The sequence below is a fragment of the Eriocheir sinensis genome, chromosome 11, assembly GCF_024679095.1.
Source record: "Eriocheir sinensis breed Jianghai 21 chromosome 11, ASM2467909v1, whole genome shotgun sequence".
Lineage (NCBI taxonomy): Eukaryota > Metazoa > Arthropoda > Malacostraca > Decapoda > Varunidae > Eriocheir > Eriocheir sinensis.
The window spans coordinates 15,468,224-15,495,652 of NC_066519.1; the positions used below are offsets into that span (position 1 = coordinate 15,468,224).

Consider the following 27,429-nt stretch of genomic DNA (forward strand, 5'->3'; position numbering starts at 1 on the left):
CAGTCACCCATGAAAACCCTGTTAATCTTTTCCATGGCCTTGGGATACAGTCGTAATGAGAGCCGGATACGTTTAAGGTAGCAGCGAAGGACCAAATTTGTTTCTTGACCGTGTACTAGCGACGGGCCAAGTTTTTGCCATGATATAAACCCCCCAAAATAGATGATGCATAAACTGATCAGAAATGGGTTGATATATATCATGAAATGGTTTGCGTGAGTGATGATTTTTTCTCATTTTTTTTTTTTTTTTTTTTTTTTTTTTTTCGCTTAGAGGGGCCTTTAAGAAACATGATCCCCGCAGCTACCGGATTAAGAATATGGACCATCGTCGCAAAACACTATATGAAAAACATTACCTTTCTGTCATCCATGATTACCTGTGACTGGATTTCCCTGGAGAGGAAGTCCTGGCACAGCACCGCGGCCACGTAGGAGAGGCAGCAGACCATCGTGGTGGTGAGCATCAGCCAGAACAGGCCCAGCAAGTTGTGGCGGTTGTTCCACGTGTGTCCGACCCCGTGACAGTTGGACTCATTGCACATCAAGTCCGTCACCCCGAACAGGGTCCGTATTTTAAGGAAGTCCTATTGTGAGAAGGAACGAATCCGAGGTTATTTTTCTTTCCCTGACTCGTTTATCCAGAACAAAAATATATAGCTTCTACTTTTTCTCATTCTTTTTCTTCTTCTTTCTCTTCTTCTTCTCCTTCTTCTTTATCTTCTTCGTTTACTGTCCATCTTTTTCCCATTCTTGTGGTCGGACTTGCGATGATCTCTATTTCTAACACTTAGGTTAGTGATTAAATAAATATTCAGGAAGAAGACCCTCGTGTAGTTATTCAGGTTTTGGTTTTCCCTTTTTGATAATCCTTCCACAGTGCTAAAGGAATGTTCAAAAGTTTAAAAAGTTACTTATTACATTACTCCGTTACAGGGGACTGATCGGGAAGGGAGCAGAAGAGGGAGAAGGTCAGGAAACAGCCTTTGGTTGTAAAAAAATATATAAAAATAATAAATTCAAATAGGGAAGAAGCATATGAAGAATGTCTTAAGGTGTAAAAATTAGTTTAAGATGAATATGAATAAGAAAGGAGCATAAAAATAAGTCGATAAACAGTTTTTGGTCATTCGAGACAAAAGATAAATGGGAACAGGAAAGCAGAATAGAAAAGGGAATGAGAAGGGAAGTCGATCAGCAGTTTTTGGTCATATAAGTTGAAGATAAGTGAGAATAGGAAAGCATAATGGGAAAGGGATATAAAAAGGGGAAGTCGATCAACAGTTTTTGGTTATTTGAGTTGACCTGCGAATAGGAAGACAGTATAGGAAGGAGAGTCGATGAACTACTTTTGATGATGATATAACTTACACTCTTTGCTTACATACCTTATCGTATTTGAAATTAATGGCGCTGATGGATGGCTGCGGCATGTTGATCTGGAACAAAGGCCATCATTAGAGGAGATTATGGTTCCGTGTCATTAATTAATCTAGGACTTTGTTTAAGGCGTCTTCTATTTAGAACACTGATCAGCTCTAGATCACTGACCCGGATCTGAATCTGATCTGTATTCGCTCTGGGTAAAGCCCCAAATACACTGCCGAATTTTGGCCACGAACTTGACGCCGAATCAGTTCGTGAAAAAATTCGGCGACCGGTTCGCTGACATGATCAAGATTCTTAAGCCCCAAATACACTGCCGAATTTTGGCCACGAACTTGTCGCCGAATCAGTTCGTGAAAAAATTCGGCGACCGATTCGCCGACATGACCAAGATTCTTGTAATTCGTGGCCATTCGGCGACATGTCGGCGAATGCTCAAGACAGTTCGGGGACAATTCGGAGACATGTCGCCGACTATTCAGCGTCCATGTCGCCGAGTTCAAAATCTGAAACTTTAACGTTTTTGTCGTGGAATAACTGGCGACAAGTCTCCGAATTGTCTTCGTATGTCCCCGAAGTGTCGGCGACATGTCGGGGACAATTCTCCGACAGTGCCAAGATTTCTGACAGCTGATCATCTGATGCCCATGAGGCATATACAAGCACGGGAATCCGAGGTGCAACACACTTCTTCACCGGCAGCTTAAGAGCCCACCTCCTCTCTCGCAACTTGTTCCTGGGGAATGGCAAGAGGGCTATCAAATCGTTCCACTCGACCCTCTGCGGAACCCAAGAGCTATGGTAGACCCCAAGAATATCCGCGCCTACTTCATGGACTACTTCAACACCCGGGGAGCAGAGACCTGGCAGGACAGAACTGTGGGCAAGTAAATACCGTGTGTGATAATATGTGTGGTAATATGTATGATAGTATGTGTAATAAAATGTATAAATGTGACCTGGTTTTTGTTTTGCTCTCCTATAAATATTTTAGAATGAATGAATGTTTACGTAATATTAATAAACAAACCAGTAACTGAAAGAAGAAATAAATCTAAATAACTAAAAAATAAAACAAATGTTATATAATGGCAGAATAATGATATTAAGAAATAAATAAAGTAATAAATAGTAAATAAATTATGAGATAAATGAAAATGTTAGTTTCATACCTATTTTATAAATTCATGATTCTTCTTGTTTTTCATATTTTCTTGTTTACTATTTATTATTTTATTATTTTATTCCATATATATATATATATATATATATATATATATATATATATATATATATATATATATATATATATATATATATATATATACATATATATATATACAGAGAGAGAGAGAGAGAGAGAGAGAGAGAGAGAGAGAGAGAGAGAGAGAGAGAGAGAGAGAGACCCGTGTACACCTCCCACCGCGACCCGATTGCCGTGTCGTGATTAATTCGCCGAATGTTCGCCGAATATTCGGAGACATGTCCCCGAATAGTCTTGGTCATTCGGCGACATTTCGAAGACATGTCCCCGAGTAGTCGGCGACATGTCGGCGACAAATTCGCCAAAAAAATTAAAATTTCAACGGTCAAAATTCGGCGACAATTCGTCGAACACCGCGAATTGGACGCCGAGTTGTCTGGGACATGTCGGCGACATTTCGCCGACAATTCGGCGTCCATTTTGCATTCGTGCATATTCGGCGAACGGCCGCGAATTTTTCATGCAACATGAAACTTTCGTGGCGGTCGTGACCAACTGTCAAAAGTCGCGCGGTGGACGCAGACATGTCTTCGAACGGCCAAGAACAGGCAAGAAAGATGCCGAACTTGTCCACGACACAGGATGTCTTGCATATTCGCGCACATTCATGAACCAAAATTCGGTAGTGTATTTGGGGCTTTACAGTTCGTGACCATTCGGCGACATATCGGCAAATGCTCAAGACAATTCGGAGACATGTCGCCGACTATTCGGTGTCCATGTCGCCGAGCTCAAAATCTGTTTTTTTTTTTTTTTTTTTTTTTTTTTTTTTTTTGTCGCGGAATAACTGGCGACAAGTCTCCGAATTGTCTTCGCATGTCCCGAAGTGTTGGCGACATGTCGGGGACAATTCTCCGACAGTGCCAAGATTTCTGACAGCTGATCATCTGATGCCCATGTGGCATATAAAAGCACGGGAATCCGCGCCTACCTCATGGACTACTACAACACACGGGGAGCAGTGGCCTGGCAGGACAGAACTGTGGGCGAGTAAATAACATGTGTGGTTATATGTGTGGTAATATGTATGATAGTATGTGTAATAAAATGTATAAATGTGACTTGTTTTTGTTTTGCTCTCCTACAAATATTTTATAATGAATGAATGTTTACGTACTATTAATAAACAACAAACCACTAACTGAAAGAAGAAATAAATCTAAATAACTGAAAATGAAACAAAGGTTAAATGGCAGAATAATGATATTAAGACATAAATAAAGTAATAAATAGTAAATTAATTATGAAATAAAAGAAAATGTTAGTTCCATACCTATTTTATATATTCATGATTCTTCTTGTTTTTCATATTGTCTTGTTTACTATTTATTATTATAGTATTATATATATATATATATATATATATATATATATATATATATATATATATATATATATATATATATATATATATATATATATATATATATATACCACAGCGAACACTTAGAAAAGAAAACAATGATCCTAAGTGGATGACTCGTGGACTAAAACACGAGATTGGGTTAAAGAAGGGAATTTATCAGAAAATAAAGAATGGTGAAACACATCTCAGGGGCCGGTACGTCGAACTATCTAGATTAGTTAAGAAAAACACCAGGATAGCAAAAAGGAACTATGAGATCAAAATAGCAAATGAGGCGAAAAGTAATCCTGAGGGCTTCTTTCAGATGTATAGAACAAAAACACGGGAGAAAATTGGACCGCTGAAAACAAACACAGAGGAGCTAGTAAAAAATTACGAAAATATGAGCACATTGTTGAACGACTACTTCCTTTCAGTATTCACACAGGAGGATCGAACGACTATACCGGAAAGAGTTCAGGTGTACGAGGGCGGGGATGGCGACAAATTGAGGGATATAATGATTACCAGGCAAGTAGTTCAGGATGAGATAGATAAACTTAAGAAGAACAAGTCGCCAGGTCCTGACGGGATATTTCCGAGGGTATTAAAGGAATTAGGTGATGTACTCAGTGACCCACCAACCGACATCTTTAAGATGTCGGTAAATACTGGCTATGTGCCGAGCCTATGGAAAGTAGCTAATGTGACGCCGATTTTTAAAAAGGGGGACAGGTCAGTTGCTTCAAACTATCGCCCAATTAGCTTAACATCGGTTATAGGCAAGATGCTGGAGTCCATAATAGCCAGGAACATTCGGGAGCATTTAGAGAAACATAGCTTAATTCACGACTTGCAGCATGGGTTCACAAAAGGTAGGTCATGCCTCACCAATCTCTTGTCCTTCTACAATAAAGTATTTGAGGCGGTTGACAGAGATGAAAATTATGATGTAATCTATCTTGATTTTAGTAAAGCGTTTGACAAAGTTCCTCACCAACGACTGTTGCTTAAATTACAGGCTCACGGAGTAGAGGGTAAAGTTTTGAACTGGGTCAAGGCGTGGCTTAGCAATAGGAAGCAAAGAGTGCAAATCAATGGTAAAAGATCTGACTGGGGATGTGTTACGAGTGGGGTCCCACAAGGTTCGGTATTAGGTCCACTTTTGTTTATTATATATATCAATGACTTAGATACAGGAATTAGTAGTGATGTTAGTAAATTTGCAGATGATACCAAGATCGGTAGAGTAATTGAGTCGGATCAGGACGCTAGTATTCTCCAAGGTGAACTCAACAGATTGTATGACTGGGCGGATAAATGGCAGATGGAGTTCAATGTAGGGAAGTGCAGTATTCTGAGCGTAGGTAGGAACAACCCCTCACATAACTATTGCTTAAATGACACTCTCATATGCAGGTCTGGGTGCGAGAGGGATTTAGGGGTCTTAGTGAGCTCTGATCTCCGTCCAAGGGCACAATGCATTCAAGCTAGAAATCGAGCTAATAGGGTACTGGGATTTATTTCAAGGAGCGTAAGCAACAGAAGCCCCGAAGTCTTCCTCAGACTATATTTAGCATTAGTTAGACCTCATCTTGACTATGCGGTTCAGTTCTGGTCACCTTACTTTAGAATGGATATCAAAATGTTAGAATCAGTGCAGAGAAGGACGCCTAAGATGATTCAGGGGTTGAGAAACTTGCCATATGAGGAAAGACTCAAACAGTTAAACTTGCATTCTCTAGAAAGGCGAAGGGTGCGTGGAGACATGATCGAGGTTTATAAATAGATGAAGGGCTTTTATAAGGGAGACATTCATAAGGTTTTGTTGGTAAGAGAACCGGGTAGGACACGAAGTAATGGGTTTAAACTGGATAAATTCAGATTCAGCTGGGACATAGGCAAAAATTGGTTTACTAACAGGGTGGTGGATGAGTGGAATAGGCTTAGCAGTCATGTGGTGAGTGCCAATACAATTGTCACATTCAAAAATAGACTAGATAAATTCATGGAGAGCGATATTAGGTGGGGTTAGATACACGGGAGCTTAGGGTCAAAGGAGCTGCCTCGTACAGGCCTACCGGCCTCTTGTAGACTCATGCGTTCTTATGTTCTTATATATATATATATATATATATATATATATATATATATATATATATATATATATATATATATATATATATATATATATATATATATATATATATATATATATATATATATATATATATATATATATATATATATATTTATTTATTTCGGCGGTGGCCGAACTGGTAGCGTACTGGGCCCACATTCACCGCGTGATGGACGACGCGGGTTCGAATCCCCACACTACCACTCGCATTTTTCAGTCACCGCCGTGTGGCTTAAAACTACCCACATACTGTCCTGAAGACCACCCATCAACCCGGACTCTAGAGGAAGCCGTCCAAGCGAATCAAGAACGAGTTCCGGGGGGCAGCATGAGCCAATGCAAGATGGCGCCACTATAAACACTCGCCTGCGCCAGAACGGGCTGGGCCGACCATCAGACCCCACCTGGAAGAAGCCTTGGGCCGACCATCAGGCCCCACCGGGAAGATGCCTACCGGCGCAATAGGCAGCAACGTAAAAAAAATTAAAAAAAAAAAAAAAAAAAAATAGATAGATATAGATATAGATAGATATAGATAGATAGATATAGATATAGATAGATAGATAGATATCCTGTCCTATCGCTCCTGTACATCCTCTGGACCCGCCGAAGAGGCGATGCTTCTGGCATTCTGCTTCAGCTCGGTGGGACGACCTGAGGATGTACTTTTCCGATTTCCCCTGGAATGATTACTGCTTCCAGGAGAGAGACCCCTCTGTGTGTGCTCAGCGCATCACAGAGGTGATTGTCTCTGGAATGGAGGCATACATTCAACGTACTTTCTCTACTCCTCATGCTAAAAAGCCTTGGTTTAATCACGCTTGTTCTCGTGCTATTAAAGATAGAGAGGCAGCTCACAAAAGGTTCCAGAGCCTTCGATCTCCCACTAACTTTGAGCTTTACATTTCAGCCCGGAATCGTGCCAAATCTATTCTCCGACTTGCCAAAACTTTTTTTATTAATAGAAAATGTCAACACCTTGCTTCTAATTCTTCCCGTGACTTCAGGCATCTAGCCAAAAATATCTCCTCCAATTTCACTTCTTCCTCTTTCCCTCCTCTACCTAACCCTGACGGCAGCACTGCCGTCTCATCTGTCTCTAAGGCTGAACTCTTCGCTCAAACTTTCTGTAAGAACTCCACCCTGGACGATTCTGGGCATATTCCTCCTCATCCCCCCTCTGACTCCCTTATGCCTGTTATTAAGATTCTTCTAAATGATGTTTTCTATGCCCTCTCTGGCCTCAACTCTCAGAAGGCTTATGGACCTGATGGAGTGCCTCCTATTGTCCTTAAAAACTGTGCTTCTGTGCTGACACCCTGCCTGGTCAAACTTTCGTCTCTGCCTATCAACATTTATCTTTCCTTCCTGCTGGAAGTATGCCTTTGTACAGCCTGTGCCTAAGAAGGGTGACCGTTCCAATCCCTCAAACTACCGCCCTATAGATTTACTTTCCTGTCTAACTAAAGCTTTTGAATCAATCCTTAACCGGAAGATTCAAGAGCACCTTTCCACTTCTAACCTTCTATCTGATCGCCAGTATGGGTTCCGCAAGGGGCGTTCTACTGGTGATCTCCTTGCCTTCCTAACTGACTCTTGGTCATCCTCTCTTAGCCGTTTCGGTGAAACCTTTGCTATCGCGCTGGACATATCAAAAGCTTTTGATAGGGTCTGGCACAAATCTTTGCTTTCCAAACTACCCTCCTACGGTTTATATCCTTCTCTCTGTACCTTTATCTCCAGTTTCCTTTCTGACCGTTCTATTTCTGCTGTGGTAGACGGTCACTGTTCTTCCCCTAAACCTATTAAGGGGCTCTCACACATTCCCGGTCCCGGTCGCGACCGTCCCCGATGACTCCCGATAAGCCGATCGGGGCCTGACCGCCGACAAAATAGGCAATAATCCCCGGACCGGCGGCTTACCGCCGGTAAGCCGGCGGTTTACCGGCGGTAGACCGGCGACCATATACGATTTTCGATTTCTCCGACCGGCGACTGCAGCAGGTCAGTCGGCGGTAGACCGCCGGCCTACCGGCGGCAGACCGCCGGTCTACTGGCGGCAGACCTGCTGCACATCGACGAGCAAACACTTTCTTTGCATTTTCATATATTTATAATTACCTCCTAAATAGCTTCATACCAAAATTCATTCGTGTGCATAAAACTCTCTCTCTCTCTCTCTCTCACCCATTCCTCTTCCTCCTTTTTTCATCTCTTTCCACCTCTCTCCTTCTTTCCTCACTCTCCTCCATCTCTCTCTCTCTCTCTCTCTCTCTCTCTCCTCTCTCTCTCTCTCTCTGTTCTCTCTCTCTCTCTCTCTCTCTCTCTCTCTCTATATATATATATATATATATATATATCTATATATATATATATCTCTCTCTTTCACCCATTCCTCTTCCTCCTTTATCTCATCTCCTCTCTCTCTCATCCTCTCTCCTACCTGTTCCTCTTCGTTTTCCTCCTTCCATCTCTCTCTCTCTCTCTCTCTCTCTCTATCTCTCTCTCTCTCTCTCTCTCTCTCTCTCTCTCTCTCTCTCTCTCTCTCTCTCTCTCTCTCTCTCTCTCTCTCTATATATATATATATATTCTCTCTCTTTCACCCATTCCTCTTCCTCCTTTATCTCATCTCCCTCTCTCTCTTCATCCCTCGCTCCTACCTGTTCCTCTTCGTTTTCCTCCTTCCATCCTCGCTAATCCCCAGGTCAGACACAGGTGTTCACTCGCGGTCTACCGCCGGTCTGCCGTGGGTGTCGGCGGCTTACCGCCGGTCGACCGGCGACATTTTTCCACACCGCCGGTCGACCGGGTGCATCGCCGATATCTTTGAAAATTTTAAAGTTGACCGGCGGTGGTCGGCTGCGTCTACGGTCCTCAGGGTCGACCGGCGGTCGACCGGCGGTCTGCCGCCGACAATCCCCGATCTTACAGCCGGTCGACCGGCGACCGGCTTATCGGGAGTCATCGGGGACGGTCGCGACCGGGACCGGGAATGTGTGAGAGCCCATTTAACAGTGGTGTCCCACAGGGTTCTGTCCTATCTCCCACTCTCTTTCTGCTGTTCACTGATGATCTTTCCAAAACGAACTGTCCTATCCATTCCTACGCCGATGATTCCACTCTGCATTACTCAACTTCTTTTAATAGAAGACCCACCCTACAGGAACTTAACGACTCAAGGCTGGAGGCCTCAGACCTTACTATTATTTCCGATTGGGGCAAGAGGAACCTGGTGTCCTTCAACGCCTCAAAAACACAGTTTCTCCACCTATCCACTCGACACAATCTTCCAAACAACTATCCCCTATTCTTTGACAACACTCAGCTGTCACCTTCCTCAACACTAAACATCCTCGGTCTATCCTTAACTCAAAATCTCAACTGGAAACTTCATATCTCATCTCTTACTAAATCAGCTTCCTCGAGGCTGGGCGTTCTGTACCGTCTCCGCCAGTTCTTCTCCCCCGCACAGTTGCTGTCCATTTACAGGGGCCTTGTCCGCCCTCGTATGGAGTATGCATCTCATGTGTGGGGGGGTCCACTCACACAGCTCTCCTTGACAGAGTGGAGTCAAAAGCTCTTCGTCTCATCAGCTCTCCTCCTCATACTGATAGTCTTCTACCTCTCAAATTCCGTTGCCATGTTGCCTCTCTTTCTATCTTCTATCGATATTTTCATGCTAACTGCTCTTCTGAACTTGCTAACTGCATGCCTCCCCTCCTCCCGCGGCCCCGCTGCACACGTCTTTCTACTCATGCTCATTCCTATACTGTCCAAACCCCTTATGCAAGAGTCAACCAGCATCTTCACTCTTTCATCCCTCACGCTGGCAAACTCTGGAACTATCTTCCTTCATCTGTATTTCCTCCTGCCTACGACTTGAACTCTTTCAAGAGGAGGGTATCTGGACACCTCTCCTCCCGAAATTGATCTTTATTTCGGCCACCTCTTTTAATTCTTTTTTGGGAGCAGCGAGTAGCGGGCTTTTTTTTATTGTTTTCTTTTTTGTGCGCCCTTGAGCTGCCTCCTTTGTTGTGAAAAAAAAAAGAAGAAGAAAAAAAGATAGATAGATAGATAGATAGATAGATAGATAGATAGATAGATAATACATAAATAGATAGATAGATAGATAGATAGATAGACAGACCCCCGTGTACACCTCCCGCCGCGACCCGTTTGCCGTGTCGTGACTAATTCGCCGAATATTCGGGGACATATCCCCGAATAGTCTTGGCCATTCGGCGACATGTCGGAGACATGTCCCCGAATAGTCGGCGACATATCGGCGACAAATTTGCCAATAAAATTCAAATTTCAACGGTCAAAATTCGGTGACAATTCGCCGAACACCGCGAATCGGACGCCGAATTGTCTGCGACATGTCGGCGACATTTCGCCGACAATTTGGCGTCCATTTTGCATATGTGCACATTCGGCGAACGGCTGCGAATTTTTCATGCAACATGAAACTTTCGTGGCGGTCGTGACCAACAGTCAAAAGTCGCGTGGTGGACGCAGACATGTCCCCGAACGGCCAAGAACAGGCAAGAAAGATGCCGAACTTGTCCGCGACACAGGATGACTTGCATATTGGCGCACATTCGTGAGCCAAAATTCGCCAGTGTATTTGGGGCTTAAATAGAACGCAGAGCAACAGATCAAAACAAAGCGCACGCGCGCACACATACACACCGCTCTGGTAGCTCAATCGGTTAGAGCTTCGCACTGCAAGGCTTCACGGCCAAACAGGCGGCTCAGGCCGGATTCTTTCCGTTGACTAGGAGTGGTTACTGTCCCCCCTTGAGCAAGGGGGATGGGGTGTGTGGTGTGTAAGGTCCTGGCAGTACCCAGAGATCGACAGTAATTAGCACTTGCTCACGTCGGTGTGGCCAGTATATCTCTCACAATTCCCTTGTGTAATACTTCTATTTCACATCTTTATTGCCTACAAAACCATTTCTGCAACATCATCTTATCTTATTATATGCTCCTCACTCATTATGGGCGGCGCCCTTGGGTTGTATACTCGAAATAAAGTCGGAGATACTGAGTGTAACCGCGTGAGAGCGGACGCGGGTGTCGTCTGCTACAACCCACCTCGGCCTCTGGATCAGGCAGATCAGGATCAGGATCACCCAGATCACGAGAATCCAGATCTCAGTGGTAAATAGAACACGGGTTCTCCAGCCAGATCAGTGATCTAAAACGGATCCTTGTAAATAGAAGAGATCTTTAGTTGTCAATAATCATCTTCAGTTGTTGTTGTTGTTGTTTTTTTATCGTTAATGTAAGAGTTTATTTAGCTGTTAGTAATCACCATCTTCATTGGAAAGTTTTTAATTTGTTTTTGTTTTATTTTTTTCTCTTTATTTAAGTGATGTGTAATTTGATTATATCTCAATAGCCATTACATTCACTAACAAGTTGTATCAGTGTTTTTTTTTTACTTATTCCCCTATTAGATTATTTATAAAATTTAATAGTGTCCATTGTTTGTTTCTTTATTTCACAGAAAAAAAAAAAGCCACAAAAAAAGCCCGTTAAAACACTGCTCTGGCAAAAGAAAGAACGATAGGCCAGAGTGGAGGTCAATTCCGGGTGTGTCTTTACTTATCCAAACATACAATACCTCACGTCAGTGCTAACAGTCCCCATTACATGCTCTTAACCTTCATATTCGCGCATTAAATTCTCACGCTGACATCCCCGTCCAATACCTCATCGTAATCACAAAGGCGTCTGCACAAAGCTCATTCATTTGGTAAACAATTATATAGAGGCGGTGCATTAAGGTGATCAATAGACTTGACGTTCGAGGTACTAATCAATCGATCCTGAGTGCGTGTGTAAAGTATTCTAGAGTCAAATGAGCGTCCAGCGCGGCATCGAGGGGTGTAAGAGGTTGTGAACGGCCTTGCACTCTTATCATGCTCTCATTGTGTGTGTTAGGGCGTCTGGTTACAAATTCATAGCCAAGTTTCAGTGCCCAGTTCATTTTTTATAGGTTCTCGATGAATGGACCTTCGTGAAGTATTAACCCGGTAGCAGAGACGGGACACATTTGTGGCTTTACCGTGTACCAACGACGGGCCAAATTTTTGCCATGATATAAACCCCCAAAAATAGATGATGCATAAACTGGTCACAAATGCGTTGATATATATTATGAAATGGTTTGCGTGAGTGATGATTTTTTCTCATTATTCTCGCTTGGAGGGGCCTTTGAGAAACATGATCCCCGCAGCTACCGGGTTAAGGAGGCAAACTGCGGTAATCTGGACTTCTCCTAGTGTCTTTACGAAATATAGGTCAGTATTATAAGACTCTTTCGCTTCTCACATCAGCTATTTATAAAGGTCAAAGAGGGGGTCAGGCGGGTACTAATGAGTTTTTATTCACGTTCATGGTACAGAAGAGTCACACTACCACCAGGGTCATAAAACTACTCCTGGAAATGCCCACAACTCCTCCGGAAGCCTTATCAAATATGTGTTCTTGCGCGGCGAAATGTTTTATAATACGACCCTATAGTCACATTCTGTAACTTATATTTCAGGGCTAAGAAATCCGTTGCTCTTCATTTCGCATTGGTTGTTGATAAATGGGTACTTTGGAAACACGAGGAAGGTTGACTAAGGTATACCCCATTCACATTAAGTTTGATAGTAAGCCCCGCTCTGGCCAGTCCAGCAGCACCATTAAGATTTCACCTGTCCCAGCACTCACCAATAGAATGTAGCCTAAGATAGAGAATGGGCGTGACCTACTCGTAAAGGGAAGGTAGAGGGGATTATTTTCATTGCTAATGTGGAGAGAGTATAGATATGATGTACTCGGAACGTGTCTTGGGTAGGGCGTCCACAGCACAGACTCAGACAAAAGGATACGGAGGTGGACACAGAGGCATGGCGCATTAGCATGTATTCAAACACCTCAGTTTGTCACCCTACCTCGACAAAGATAAATTACAGCTCATATAATTCATGTACATATTTACCCTACCCATGCACCCACCCCTCTGTATGTGTGTGTGTGTGTGTGTGTGTGTGTGTGTGTGTGTGCGTGTGTGTGTGAGAGAGAGAGATCATTGTCGCCTATATACATAATGAAAATATCAATGAAACTAGCTAGTAAGCAGTAGAGTTGGGTATCGATTTCAGTCAACTTTTACCATTCCTTCACGCCCGCTATGCCCCATCTCGTGTTCCAGCTTTGCGCGGCACTGCACACAAAAAAATACCCCCACACACAAACACAGAAACACGAGCGTCCACTTTGATAGCCCATTAATATTAATTGGGCGATTTTGGCAGTAAGAACTCTACTTTGTTATGCAGCGTCGAGAGGAGCAAGACACGCACGAATCCTGGAAACGAAAAGACGATGACTCCTAATATTTGGGTTGCCGAAAGTAATGACCTGCTGCGGGATATACCAACAACGCATCATCATTATAACGTCAGGAGAAGGAAGAGGAAGGAAGCGAGGCGGAAAAAATTAAATGGACATAAACCCTGAAACACCATGTAGTCCACTTAAGCAGCCTATGATTATATTAATGGTGTGCTTTGGGGGCCAGTAACGCACTCCCTAATTGGCCTGTAGTGTCAAGAGAAGGAAGACAATCACCGAAAACTGCAAGCACATAAAGCCTGTAAATTACAATGCACTTAATGCGATGGAGCGGAGTAGCAGGAACCCGTAATCATAATAGGAAAAGTAATGTACAGTTGGGGGTGTGCATAACAGCTGAGCGTTGCGTCTCTGTCACCCCAGCTCTTAATTAAAACCCACTACCCCGGGACAGAGGCTGGTTGGACACTCGAGACACCACAGTTTACCTTTCCCATTTATTAACAAGCCCGAAAGGGAGGATGAAGAGCTGGGTGACCATGGCCCCAACTCTCCTGGACTGGGATCGAACCCGGACACGTGGATCCTAGCTATACATGCCATCCAGTGCCATCCAGTGAAGTGCTGTTATTAGAGCGTCAAAAAGATGAGAGAAAGGGCAGTCGTGAAAACTTTAGACGCACGCTAACACTATGGAGGTCACTGTCACGCCTCCAGTTATTGACGATTCTCGGACGCAATGAGCGGCTCTCGTCTGTGTGGGGTTTATGGGGCAGTTCACTGAAGAAGGTGTGGACGCTTCTCGTTGGAACAAGCTATTCGCCCTCCTCAGGCAATTAGAAGTTTAATAATTCATGTGGGATTGCCAGCAGGGTTCAGTACGTTACATGAGTTGACCCGACACAATGCAGAACATATAGATTGGTAAAAATAGATTGATAGATAAATAGAGAGAGGGATATATGGCATTAGAGTCATCCTCGTTCCTGTCTTGAGCATGCATTGGGTCAGAGAAAACACGCCAAGGTTACTGCACTTCCTTCTTTTGTAACTCTTCAATCAGTTTTCGTGTCAGTAACATCCGACGATAATTTTTTTTTCTGCCTCGGTTCTCTTCCTCCATATAAGCACCTTGAAGGAAATGTACCCGAGAGGAGTATAGTTCCTGCATTGCGTAAACAGACAACTAAACGCTGGCTTTATAAAGGTGGAGAAAAATTAAGAGCTGATGGCTGTTCCGCTGCTCTAAGACGGGCAAAACCAATGTGTTGCCGGGGTGCACCAGAGGACACCTGTGTACACCGGCCTCTTGTCCTCGTCACGCGGACCGTCATCGTCAGTCTTCTTGACTCAGTAACTCAATAAAGTTACATCACCTGGAGTTCTTATATTAGTCAAGAAGACCAGTTTTGAGCCTTAAAGTAGCTTTCATTTCGCATGATTTGAACTGATTACGGAATATTACCAAACAAAAAGTATAAACCACGACGGAGAATTTAAGCCGCAGCCTTATTGGCGCTGCTAATATTTTTTTTTTTTGGGGGGGGAATAAAAAGATAATTGAGCAATGAGGCGGCCCAAGCAACGGCGGGGTTTGGTACCGTAGGCGTAGAGGGAAAGTTTGGCCCCTCGCTCCCCATACGCCATCTTGTCTCTCATGCTGCTCATACCCCTTTCCTGCCACCCATATCGCTTCTGTCAGAGCACACGCTAACTACCAATAACTTAAAAATAGTAGTGTCTCAAGTTCCAGCAACCTGTATTCAGGCAGGAGCGCCGGGCAGGAGCCTACTATAGGAGGCAGGAAGCATGAGCAGCATAGAGGCAAGATGGCGTCTGGGAAGCAAGTGGCCAACCTTTCCCTGTCTATGGCTGCGGCGGGAGACCTCCTCCAGCGTGCGTGTAACATTTCAGAGCGCAAGGCCCACCCATAAGCGTGAAGCTGCCGGACCCCGGACACGTGCGGGGCGCGACGCTGCTGCCGTGCCTGCGTGGCCCAAAGACCGGTCCTTGCGGGGCCATGGTATATCGCATGATTGTGATCACTGTAGTACCAAACAGCGATCTAGATCTGTGCACAAATTTCAAGATGTTATCCGCGTGAAAGATATAAACGGATGAATGAAGAATCGGAGCAAGTGTCAAGGCATTTGTCACTAATGCATTCCCACACACACACACACACACACACACACTTACTATCACTTACTTTTAAAGGTAGTTTCGGCCTAAGTCTAGACTCAGATTTCGCCCGGCACTCCGTCTGCCCTGTGCGGCCTGCCGTCACCCACGCCCACTGCTCGTCCAGCTCGCGACGGTGGGCTCGCTAGGCGCAGACTGTTCCGTGAGGACCTTGACGCAACAGACGAGCGCCGAGGCACGCACGCCGCGCGCATCACCTGCATACCGGGCATTCACATCTTTTCCCTATACACTCTTTAGGTCTCCTCTTCGTTATTAGCTATCCTTATTATTACTCGTAGTTTTAATTACTATCATCTCCATTTAACTGTTTTGATTGTACTGTTGACTGCATTATCCAAAGACCTGCGGGATAATGGACGTCAGGGCCAGCAAGTTTAGAAAGACACAGGACCAGGCATTCATGGTGTCCGTCGGGCACCGGGGAAAGCTCCACCTCGCGTATGTTTCACAACAGGGAGTGCCGTACTGGGTGTGTGAGGCGAGGCCTTACAGGTAGCATTGGGAAAGAGGGGAGGGAGGGAGGGGGGGAGCGAGAGGAGAAAACTCTATATGAAGTGAGTAAATAGATATTTGATGAAATACTGCTAGGATGTCCGAACGGGAGGAGGAGGGGGTGGTAGGAGTCCCAGTGCGAAAAACAGGATATATATATATATATATATATATATATATATATATATATATATATATATATATATATATATATAGATATAGATAGATAGATAGATAGATAGATAGATAGATATAGATATAGATATATAGATATAGATAGATAGATATAGATAGATAGATTTTATTTATGTATTTATTTATTTTTTACGTGTTAGCCTTTAGCGCCGGTAGGCTTTCTTGAGGGACCTGGATGGTAGTCGGCACCAGCCCGTCATGGCGCAGGCAAGTGTTTTATAGTGGCGCCATATTTTCTTGGCTCATACTGCCCCCCGGAACTCGTTGTTGATTTACTTGGACGGTTTCCTCTACAGTCCGGGTTGATGAATGGCTTTCAGGACAGCATGTGGGTAATGTTAGGCCACTCGGCGGTGACTGAAAAATCCCAGGTGGTAGCGTGGAACCCGCATTTAGAGAGAGAGAGAGAGAGAGAGAGAGAGAGAGAGAGAGAGAGAGAGAGAGAGAGAGAGAGAGAGAGAGAGAGAGATTTGCTGGGTGGCGGAGGATACGATTCAGGGCATTACTATTCGGGTTGTGTAAATTTCGTCATTTATAGTACATATTTGTTTAGCGATCTCTTGCGACAGAATGGCGATGGCCCGTGGACCCGTAATGTTCCGCGGAGCCTTGGTTGGGAAGCCTTGGGTTAGTGGACGCTCGGTTACTCATTGTCATCATTTTTCTTAGAGTGACAGTTTTATTGCCTCGGAAGCCCATCCCGACAGGCAACCCTCCCCGTTTATCCGGGCTTGGAACCGGCCCTTGGTTGGGCTGGCTTGTCCCCAAAAGGCTAGGTTAAGGCGATATATATATCTATATATATATATATATATATATCTCTATATATATATATATATATATATATATATATATATATATACTTATATATATACTTATATATACTTTTTTTTTTTTACAACAAAGGAGGCAGCTCAAGGGCAACAAAAAAAGAAAACAATAATAAAAAAAAAAAGCCCGCTACTCGCTGCTCCTAAAGTAAAACAAAAGAGGTGGCCGAAAGGAAGATCAAATACAGGAGGAGAGGTGTCCTAATACCCTCCTCTTGAAAGAGTTCAAGTCGTAGGCAGGAGGAAATACAGATGAAGGAAGATTGTTCCAGAGTTTACCAGCGTGAGGGATGAAAGAGTGAAGATGCTGGTTAACTCTTGCATAAGGGGTTTGGACAGTATAGGGATGATCATGAGTAGAAAGTCGAGTGCAGCGGGGCCGCGGGAGGGGGGGAGGCATGCAGTTAGCAAGTTCAGAAGAGCAGTCAGCGTGGAAATATCGATAGAAGATAGAAAGAGAAGCAACATTGCGGCGGAATTTAAGAGGTAGAAGACTATCAGTATGAGGAGGAGAGCTGATGAGACGAAGAGCCTTAGCCTCCATTCTGTCCAGAAGAGCTGTGTGAGTGGAGCCCCCCCACACATGAGATGCATATCCATACGAGGGCGGACAAGGCCCCTGTATATGGACAGCAACTGTGCAGGGGAGAAGAACTGGCGGAGACGGTACAGAACGCCCAGCCTCGAGGAAGCTGATTTAGTAAGAGATGAGATATGAAGTTTCCAGTTGAGATTTTGAGTTAAGGATAGACCGAGGATGTTTAGTGTTGAGGAAGGTGATAGCTTTGTGTTGTCAAAGAATAGGGGATAGTTGTTTGGAAGATTGTGTCGAGTAGATAGGTGGAGAAACTGTGTTTTTGAGGCGTTGAAGGACACCAGGTTCTTCTTGCCCCAATCGGAAATAATAGTAAGGTCTGAGGCTAAGCGTTCTGCAGCCTCCAGCCTTGAGTCGTTAAGTTCCTGAAAGGTGGGTCTTCTATTAAAAGAAGTTGAGTAATGCAGAGTGGAATCATCGGCGTAGGAATGGATAGGACAGTTCGTTTTGGAAAGAAGATCATCAATGAACAACAGAAAAAGAGTGGGAGATAGGACAGAACCCTGTGGGACACCACTGTTAATAGATTTAGGGGAAGAACAGTGACCGTCTACCACGGCAGAAATAGAACGGTCAGAAAGGAAACTGGAGATAAAGGTACAGAGAGAAGGATAGAAACCGTAGGAGGGTAGTTTAGAAAGCAAAGATTTGTGCCAGACCCTATCAAAAGCTTTTGATATGTCCAGCGCAATAGCAAAAGTTTCACCGAAACGGCTAAGAGAGGATGACCAAGAGTCAGTTAAGAAGGCTAGGAGATCACCAGTAGAACGCCCCATACTGGCGATCAGATAGAAGGTCAGAAGTGGAAAGGTGCTTTTGAATCTTCCGGTTAAGGATTGATTCAAAAGCTTTAGATAGACAAGAAAGTAAAGCTATAGGACGGTAGTTTGAGGGATTGGAGCGGTCACCCTTCTTAGGCACAGGCTGTATGAAGGCATACTTCCAGCAAGAAGGAAAGGTAGATGTTGACAGGCAGAGGCGAAAGAGTTTGACCAGGCAGGGTGACAGCACGGAGGCACAGTTTTTAATGACAATAGGAGGCACTCCATCAGGTCCATAAGCCTTCTGAGGATTGAGGCCAGAGAGGCATAGAAAACATCATTTTGAATTATCTTTATAACAGGCATAAATGAGTCAGAGTGGTGATGAGTTGTAGGAATATGCCCAGAATCGTCCAGATTGTAGTTTTTATAAAAAAGTTTTAGAGAATAGTTCAGCCTTAGAGATAGATGAGACGGCAGTGTTGCCGTCAGTACTGAGGAGTGGAGGGAAAGATGAAGAAGTGAAGTTGGAGGAGATGATTTTGGCTAGATGCCAGAAGTCACGGGAAGAGTTAGAGAAAGCAAGGTTTTGACATTTTCTATTAATGAAAGAATTTTTGGTTAGTCGGAGAATAGATTTGGCACGATTTCGGGCAGAAATGTAAAGTTCATAATTAGCTTTAGTTTGAAGGCTCTGGTATATTTATATATATTTATATATATATATATATATATATATATATATATATATATATATATATATATATATATATATATATATATATATATATATATATATATATATATATATATATATATATATATATATATATATATATATATATATATATATATATATATATATATATATATATATATATATATATATATATATATATATATATATATATATATATATATATATATATATATATATATATATATATATATATATATATATATATATATATATATATATATATATATATATATATATATATATATATATATATAGATAGATAGATAGACAGATAGATAGAGATAGATAGATAGATAGATAGATAGATAGATAGATATATGTGTGTGTGTGTGTGTGTGTGAGAGAGAGAGAGAGAGAGAGAGAGAGAGAGAGAGAGAGAGAGAGAGAGAGAGAGAAGTCATGTGACAACCGTGTGGGCAAAGACGAGGACTATGTTTGGCCAGGCCAATCAGGCAGCACCACAAGGCACGGTGCTGGCGGCGCCGCACGAGTGAATGTCTTGCAAGTGAATGGAAAGCAGAGGCGGCAGAGACTGTTGTTGTTAAAGATCTACTCCTAGTATCACTAGGGGAACTGGCCCTTGTCCGAAAACTGCCCGTTAAGAGGGTAAATATGCTTCCTCCCTGCGCGGGGGATCACGGACCCGTAGCAAGGTGCCGATAGACCGACTCTATCGGTGATCGAAATCTAGCCGACCGAGTCGGTCTGTCGACGAGGACTGGCGTGTCTCTGACCACCACTGTGTCCTGCCAGGCCTAATTAACATGAAACTCAGAAACTTGGAGCTTCACAAAAGGTCTAGAATATAGTAAAAAGAGCGCAAAAATGATTGGAGAGAAAACTATTCCTATGACGAGGAGAGGTGAGAGTAAGCATAATAATAGAACTGGACCGAAGCAATGAGCACAGTGTGTATCTGAGGGTAACGGGAATTGAACTCCGGCATCTCGTCCAGGAGCCCAAGCCCTTACCCACTGACTACAGACCAAGGGCAAGGGAAGACTTTTCTTTTGTCCTTGCTAAAGACCATCGCGGCCGCCGACATATCGGGCTCGAGTTTGGCTGGTGCTTATTTATTGTTAAAAATAAAAACCTAATATTTTATGAATTTCCAAAGGGAATGGTTATATTACACTGATAAAAGTCATCTTAATATAACTCGTGGAAGGTTGGTTTTCCGAATAATTAACCCTCCTCCAGACTGGGTGTTGTGTCTGTCCTCTTTCCTCATCTCCGTGCGGCTGACTGTGTCTCGTTTTGAGTCAGCTTCCCCTTCACTGACCGATTCTCTACATCCGCGTCAGGCTTTCAGAAAACAAGTCTTGTGTGCCATACTAAGACAGGCGAGAGAGAAACGGGCCTAGTAATTAAGCGACTTGAATACTGGCTGGGTTACTTCAGGTCGTGTATGTTCAGTAACTTTTTTTTTCACAGCAAGGGAGTCAACTCAAGGGCAAAAAACAAAAATATACTAGTATACAGCAATACACGAGGGATTATTTAGCTCTGTACACTATGCTGCCCGACTGTGTGGTGTAAGATATATGCTCAAGAGGGTACACAAGGATATGAGGAGAGCGCAAGAGTACCTATGGCCTTCGCATGCCGTGTGTTACTCACCAACTTCCCTCCCCATCCATAAATAGATCTAACTCATATTTAAAGCTTTCAATAGTGTTTGTTTTAACTATATCTCCGCTCAGTTTGTTCCACTCACCCAACCAGCCAGTTAGTGAAACAACTCTTTCATACTTCAACCTTGATTCTGAATTTGTCCAACTTATACCTTTGGTTGCATGCGTGCTCTCAAGCAGGCGCAGATCCAGGAATATAGTTTTTTTTGGGGGGGCCCGATGCCAGGATTTTTTGCGGGTGGCAGTCCTGCTCCTGAATAACTGGTGGACAGACCTGAATCAATGGGCATAACGACTGGTCTTGGTGCCAAAGCATTCCTGGGCAGCCAGTGTTCCTCTTCGGGTCCAAATGAGACGGCCGACTCCTCTGGGAAAAGCATTGTTATAGCCGCAGCGCGCTTTTGAGCTAGTTTTCCTGTTTCCGCTCAGGACCATGGGGTGTGCCCCCCCCCCCCCCCCTGGATCCGCCAATGCTCTCAAGTCTGCTTTTGGTAATAAGGATTAGTACATCGATCTGAATCTCCCTCATTGATCCCCTTAACTCATTACAAAAGTACTCAAATCACCCCAACAGTTTACATCTTTCCAAAGAATGCAAGATATAAATTGCCTTCTAATCTTTCTCTGTACGGAAAGTTTCTGAAGTCCTTGGATCATTTTAGTCATTCTTCTTTGTATTGCCTCGAGGAAATTTATATAGCATCTCTGTAATAAGGTCATCGTTGATTGATTGAATAGGGTCACCAAAGCTGAAAAAGTATAATCCAGGTGAGCCCTAACAATTAAGTGCCAGATACAATTTAAATAATGAGGATAACTGAGCTCCAGTTGCTTACGCTTCTAGAAAATAATAGTACCAAGACAATAATATTTGCGCGATTTCTTGCGGTAACACAGTGATTTGTGGGTCAAAGGTCAGAGCTCACACTCAATTCCCTTTCCCAAAACTGTTATTCAATGTGTAATTACTTTTTTTTTCCTACACTTAGAACGTTACCTTCATCTGTGTCAAACTGCATCAATCATTTGTTGGCCCCCTGATACAGGCTATTTAGTTCATCCAGCAATGCCACAGCGTCGTTACGTGAATTGATTAGTCTTCCCATCAGCAAGCTTGTTATAGTTATACCGCAGTCAAGATCGTTGATATAAATTATGGAGAATAGTGGACCAAAACTGATCCCTGTGAGACAACACTTTGTCAAGCCCAATCTGATTTATTCCTGTTGACCTGAACTGTGCATCCTGACTCTAAACCAAACCTTGATCCACCTCAAAACTTTGCCCTTTGTGTCACGGGCTTTTGGTTTACTTAAAAGTCTTTGGTGAGGCGAGTGTCGAATGATTTATTATAATCAAGATAATGTCACTTTCGTCCCTATCTGCTGCTTCGTATACCGTTTAGTTTAGTAAAATGGCAAAAAGAAAAAAAAATTTACCCGTGAGGAACCCATGCCTTTGATGAGCCTGCATGTGTGTTTCTCTAGATGGTCACGGATATACTTTTTATGAATAATGGAAAAGTTTTCCTACATTCAACGTTAAGCCAATTGGGTGGTAATCAATCATTACTAGTTTATTTCCCTTCTCGAATAGCTGCACAACTTTAGCTCTTCTTAGATCGCTGCGGATATTTTTGCAATATTAGACTCGAACAGTGGTATCATCGTTGGCTATACTGTCATCGCATAAAACGTCTCTCCCTCCCTATTAACACCTGGCCGGCTTCAGGTAATGATGACGTGTCTTCATGAGTAGAGTCCGGCAAGAACTGGATCACGCATTGATAATATCCTCGTACCTTGGTTGTCGAGTGGGCTGGCATCCTCTGATCTAAATGGTACAATATTACCCCTGGCCATTGTTTGGTAAGACGTGCGTATGTTTGTTTGTGATTAGCTAACTAACGGGGAGCATACTCCTGGGGTACGTCACTTCACTCACTCCCTAAGGAAGCTCCCACGGCAGCTACCCCTCCCATCCTACATCCCTCTTGGCAGGATCGATCGAGTTGCCCCATTCTTGAGCTACGTGGGCGTCCCTTTGGTGATGTCCTACGATGTTGAAGAGACTTTCCAGTTAGTACCTTGATGGGGTGGTCCTGGGACCAGAGGCGAAATGCCGGCAGGAAGTAGGTGTGATGCATGTTAGTCCCGTACGTGATAGACCGGAATCCCTGAGAGGCAGGACCTGGGCACTGAATCCAACAATGTCCTGTGGTGTACTGCAGGCACAGAGGCAAGAGGAAGAAAGGCTGTTAATGTGACTGTGGGGGGTGGGGTTCCTCACACTGTCTCAGGGTGATCGGAATGCATGTGCCGTCTGCTCGACTATCAGTGATGCATGTGATCCTCCGTGCGTCGTCCGTGCGATATATAAAGGGTGCTCTCCAACACGAGGGCGACAAGGTGAGAGGACGCTGGGCTGCTTTGATTAAAACCTGATAAGAATGGACGAAGAACCTGGAGAACCGCGCACCGCTGTGCCGAATAAATCTACACCATTTCCAGGGCCTGTTCCCAAGGGGGAGGGGGGGGGTGGCTCGGAGAGACCCCCTCCCCCATCTGCTAAAAAGCCCACTTTCTGAGAAAATAAAAACGAAAAACTGGGACTAAGAGTCCCAGTTAATTTTTCGTCTTTCCAATAGGAAAATGCACCCAGAAGTGTCAATTTTTCAAAACCCCGAACCCCTCAGCTCCCCCCTCGCTCGCTCGCCTCTCGCCGCTCTTCAAGTGGCTACTATGTCCGGCAAATCTTAAGTGGCGGCTCTGACGTAGACAGCCCGCTAGACACTGGTGCTATGTCTCCAACTGACCTCGCGCACCGTGCCTTACACACCCTTCTCTCTCTCTCTTTCTCTCTCACTCTAGTATAAAAACAAATATGGTTTTTATGATTGATTCTCTATCTGTGAGTGAATACAAAGAAATTTGTACAACACTTGGCAGCGTTGCCACCGCGGCGTTGTCAGCTCAAGTCAACCCAACACACCGCAGTTGCCAGTTGCTCTGCCTGCTTTAATTATCGCATTTCTGCCATTTTTTGTTGTGTCTGCCATCTGCCATACAATATCAGCCATATGGCATAATTATGACAAAATATGGAGACTGTACCTGTATATGTAATGCCAGGACCGTCAAGCAAATTTTGATGTGAATCATCCAGGTGAATGGTGAGGTTCCGCTGGGGATGGCCAGGGAGTGGGGAAGGAGTGGTCGCTACGAATATTAAAATATTACACTTTGACCTTATTTCCACACCACCCAAGGGGTAAAGAGTCTTGGTGCATTTTTTAAAGAGGTTTATTATTAATATTATTAGTATTATGCATTGTCGTGCACCATACTCCCCGAATGAGAGTACACCCCCACTTTTCTCGCACACACACACACACACACACACACACACAGAGAGAGAGAGAGAGAGAGAGAGAGAGAGAGAGAGAGAGAGAGAGAGAGGCATGGTGTGCGAGGTCAGTTGGAAACGTGGCAACAGGGTCAAGCGGGCCGTCTACGTCAGAGCCGCCACTTAAGATTTGCCGGACTTTTTTTTTTTTTATAAGGTCCACATTTAGTGGAAAAAGACCCCCCCCCCCCCTCCCTTTTACAGCTCTGTGGGCACGACCCTGATTACATTAACATCGAACATTTGTCTCATACGCCTGTCAGTGATCGTATGTACGTATGTGTAAATACGGAAAGGCGGAGGCCGAGAGGGCAGCGTGCTGGCATGGTGAACCCGTGAACCTTAGTTCGAGTCCCCCCAAAACACGCAGATTTTTCAAGCCAACACCGAGTGGCGGAAGATTACCCACATGCTGTTCGGATTTTCAATCAACCTTAACTTCAGCGACTTCGTTGAGGAGGCAGCATATGGGGCTAGCAAGTCATACATCATGGCAGTCACTACGAATAAAATTTGCCCGCGCCGCTAACGGGTTGGGGCCGTCCAAGAGGCCCCTCAAGATAACCGTAAAAAATAATGTTAATAATATAATGTAAACGATTAAAAATACACCAGTCGCCTGCGTACAACAATGTGGTAACATGGACGAGAGGATCGAGGCGTCACGATAACTACGTGTTGCATTGTGTGTGTGTGTGTGTGTGTCAGGAGGACTGTTCCGTGCCTTGTGGTCCTGCCTGGGCATGACGCACAGGCCCTGATTGCCAGTCCCGGTGAGTCCCTGGGTGTGCTTCGAGAGCCTGTACTGTGACCGCCTCGCCCTGGTGATGTGCTGCTGGGCCTCCTCGTCATGGCCGGTGGTTTAACAAGTGGCTGGGCTCGTGTGTGTGTGTGTGTGTGTGTCCTCTTTTTTTTTTTTTTTTCTTCTTCGTCAGTCTTTATTTCATCCTCATTTTCTTCCTCAGTCTTTATTTTTTTCTCATTTTCTTCTCTTCCTTGGTCGTTATTTTTTTCCTGTCTTCCTCAGTTTATTTTTTCCTTATTTTCTTCTTTGGTCTTTATTTTTTCCTCATTTTCTTCCACATTTTCTTTTTGTTCTTTATTTTTTTCCTCATTTTCTTCCTGTCTTTCTTCCTCTTCTTCCCCAGTCTTTATTTCTTCCTCTTTTTTTCTTCTTCCTCAGTCTTTATTTCATCCTCATTTTCTTCCTCAGTCTTTATTTCATCCTTATTTTCTTCCTTTTTTTTCTTTCTGTCTTTCTTCCTCATTTTCTTCTTTTTCTTTCTCATGGTCTTCCTTGGTCTTTTTTTCTTCCCAGCAGACCATCTTTCAACCATCAGCTATTTTCAACCCTCATATCTGGCCCAATTTTCAACCTGTCAACCATTTTTCAACCCTCCAACCTTTTTCAACCTTCACCCCTGGCCCAATTTTCAACCATTCAACCATTTTTCAACCTTCCAACCTTTTTCAACCTTCATACCTGGCCCAGTTTTCAACCTATCAACCATTTTCAACTTACCACCCATTTCCTACCTTCATACTTAGCCCGTTTCCCTTCAATCCTTATTCCCCTTCAAGTCCTTTACAATCGTGTACATACGTCGTAGCATATGCTGGTCATCACCTTATCAGATAGTGTTCATGGCCAGTTGGGTTGTGTGGTGGTAGTGGGGCGGGTGTTGGCCTACTTAGTGTGCTTGTGAATGTTGTGGTTGTGAGGTCTTCATTCATGTGTCTCATCCTGTAGTGTGAATGAAGAAGGGAAGTTTTAGCCGGTAAGTCGTCCATTCATCCGCATCAGGCCATTCATTAGTTGTATAGGTAGTATAGTCATGCCTCTCTTCCATAAACTTAACCCGGTAGCTGCGGGGATCATGTTTCTTAAAGGCCCCTCAAAGCGAGAATAATGAGAAAAAATCATCACTCACGCAAACCAGTTCATAATACATATCAACGCATTTGTGATCAGTTTATGCATCATCTATTTTGGGGGATTTATGTCATGGCAAAAATTTGGCCCGTCGCTGGTACCAGGGTTAAGTGTTGTAGGTGGTGTTGCATTCAGTAGGGAAAATCTTGATCAAACTTCCAGATAGAAAAGAAGAATACTCAGATCTTCTCGAAACCATGAGTATTTTAAGGTTTATTATGATACCGTACTGCATTTTGGGGTAGCATGAGTGGAATTTTTTTAGGATCTCGTTCAGTTATATTCGTGTCAGCTGTCTTTTGGTCAGGTTCAGCATTAGTACAATTCACATTAAGCTTCAAGTTGTATGTGTGTGTAGTTGCTTAGCTAAACCTTTTGGTTTTAAGAGTATCAAGAGCATTACTCCAGAATTACACCCAGCTCACTAGTAGCCAACACTTTTCTAGTAGATATTGATGATTTCTGTTGCAAATTAATCACTTCTTAGACTTGAACAATTACCATAAGTTGCAATAGGTTAGTATACTTAGCTGTGATTTAATCAGCAATAGGTTGCTCTCCGTTTCATTAGCGTGGAGGGCTGTTAGTTTACCATAATGTGGAGTGGCAGTGCGTGAATTCGGTAGTGGTTTGGTCCACATCTTGAAATGGGTGTAATTCTTAGTGTTTTACTAGGTAGAACACTTGAGTGATGGTAGCTTGGCACATTTCTAACTTAACCCAAGAAGTACCAGTTTGTGCACCACAGATGACCAGCATGTACTGTATCAAGAGCTCAACACAGCAACAATATTTTACATTCATGTTTTATACTTTTCAAGTTAGGCATCATAAGGGGTAAATAACCTCTGTGCTGATAGCTCTGATCAATTTGCTTTTCGAATGTGACAGGAGTGTTGTAATGCCCACCATGGAGCAGCCAACTGTGTACTAATTCACACCATGGACCTCCTAACTGAATACTGCAACAAATTAATGAGGTTGAAATTATTAAACAAAATTGAGTTAGTTACCAACGTCAATGATCAGAGTAGCCACCTTGGGTAGTGTGGGACAAGGAGACCTTGAGGAGCATAAGCCTCGCCATGATGCCTTCCTCACGCAGGTGTTAGAACCAATAATTACCAGATAG

The 27,429-nt window shown here is 43.6% G+C and overlaps 2 protein-coding genes across 7 annotated transcripts in view; one reads left to right on the forward strand and one right to left on the reverse strand.

Moving 5' to 3' along the window:
* Positions 1-24,387, reverse strand: part of LOC126996936 (uncharacterized) — a 31,520-nt gene extending 7,133 nt beyond the window's left edge. Inside the window, exons 1-3 of one of the 4 annotated variants that reach the window (XM_050857880.1) lie at positions 23,046-24,387; positions 1,388-1,438; positions 359-586 (exon numbers count right to left, since the gene is read on the reverse strand). In XM_050857880.1, coding sequence (XP_050713837.1) covers positions 359-586; positions 1,388-1,438; positions 23,046-23,105 — 339 coding nt within the window. In that variant the 5' untranslated portion in view covers positions 23,106-24,387. Of the gene's footprint in view, positions 1-358; positions 587-1,387; positions 2,516-3,580; positions 3,904-23,045 lie in introns of those variants that run through there. The other 3 variants (XM_050857881.1, XM_050857883.1, XM_050857882.1) reach the window with 3 other exon arrangements.
* The window catches only part of LOC126996934 (phospholipase D2-like), an 87,103-nt gene that overhangs the window by 31,260 nt on the left and 28,414 nt on the right, over positions 1-27,429 (forward strand). The window contains exon 1 of one of the 3 annotated variants that reach the window (XM_050857878.1): positions 25,028-25,137. The exons of the other annotated variants lie outside the window; for them this stretch is intronic. The gene's annotated coding sequence lies outside the window, so the exon portion shown is untranslated. Of the gene's footprint in view, positions 1-25,027; positions 25,138-27,429 lie in introns of those variants that run through there. 3 annotated transcript variants of the gene reach the window in all.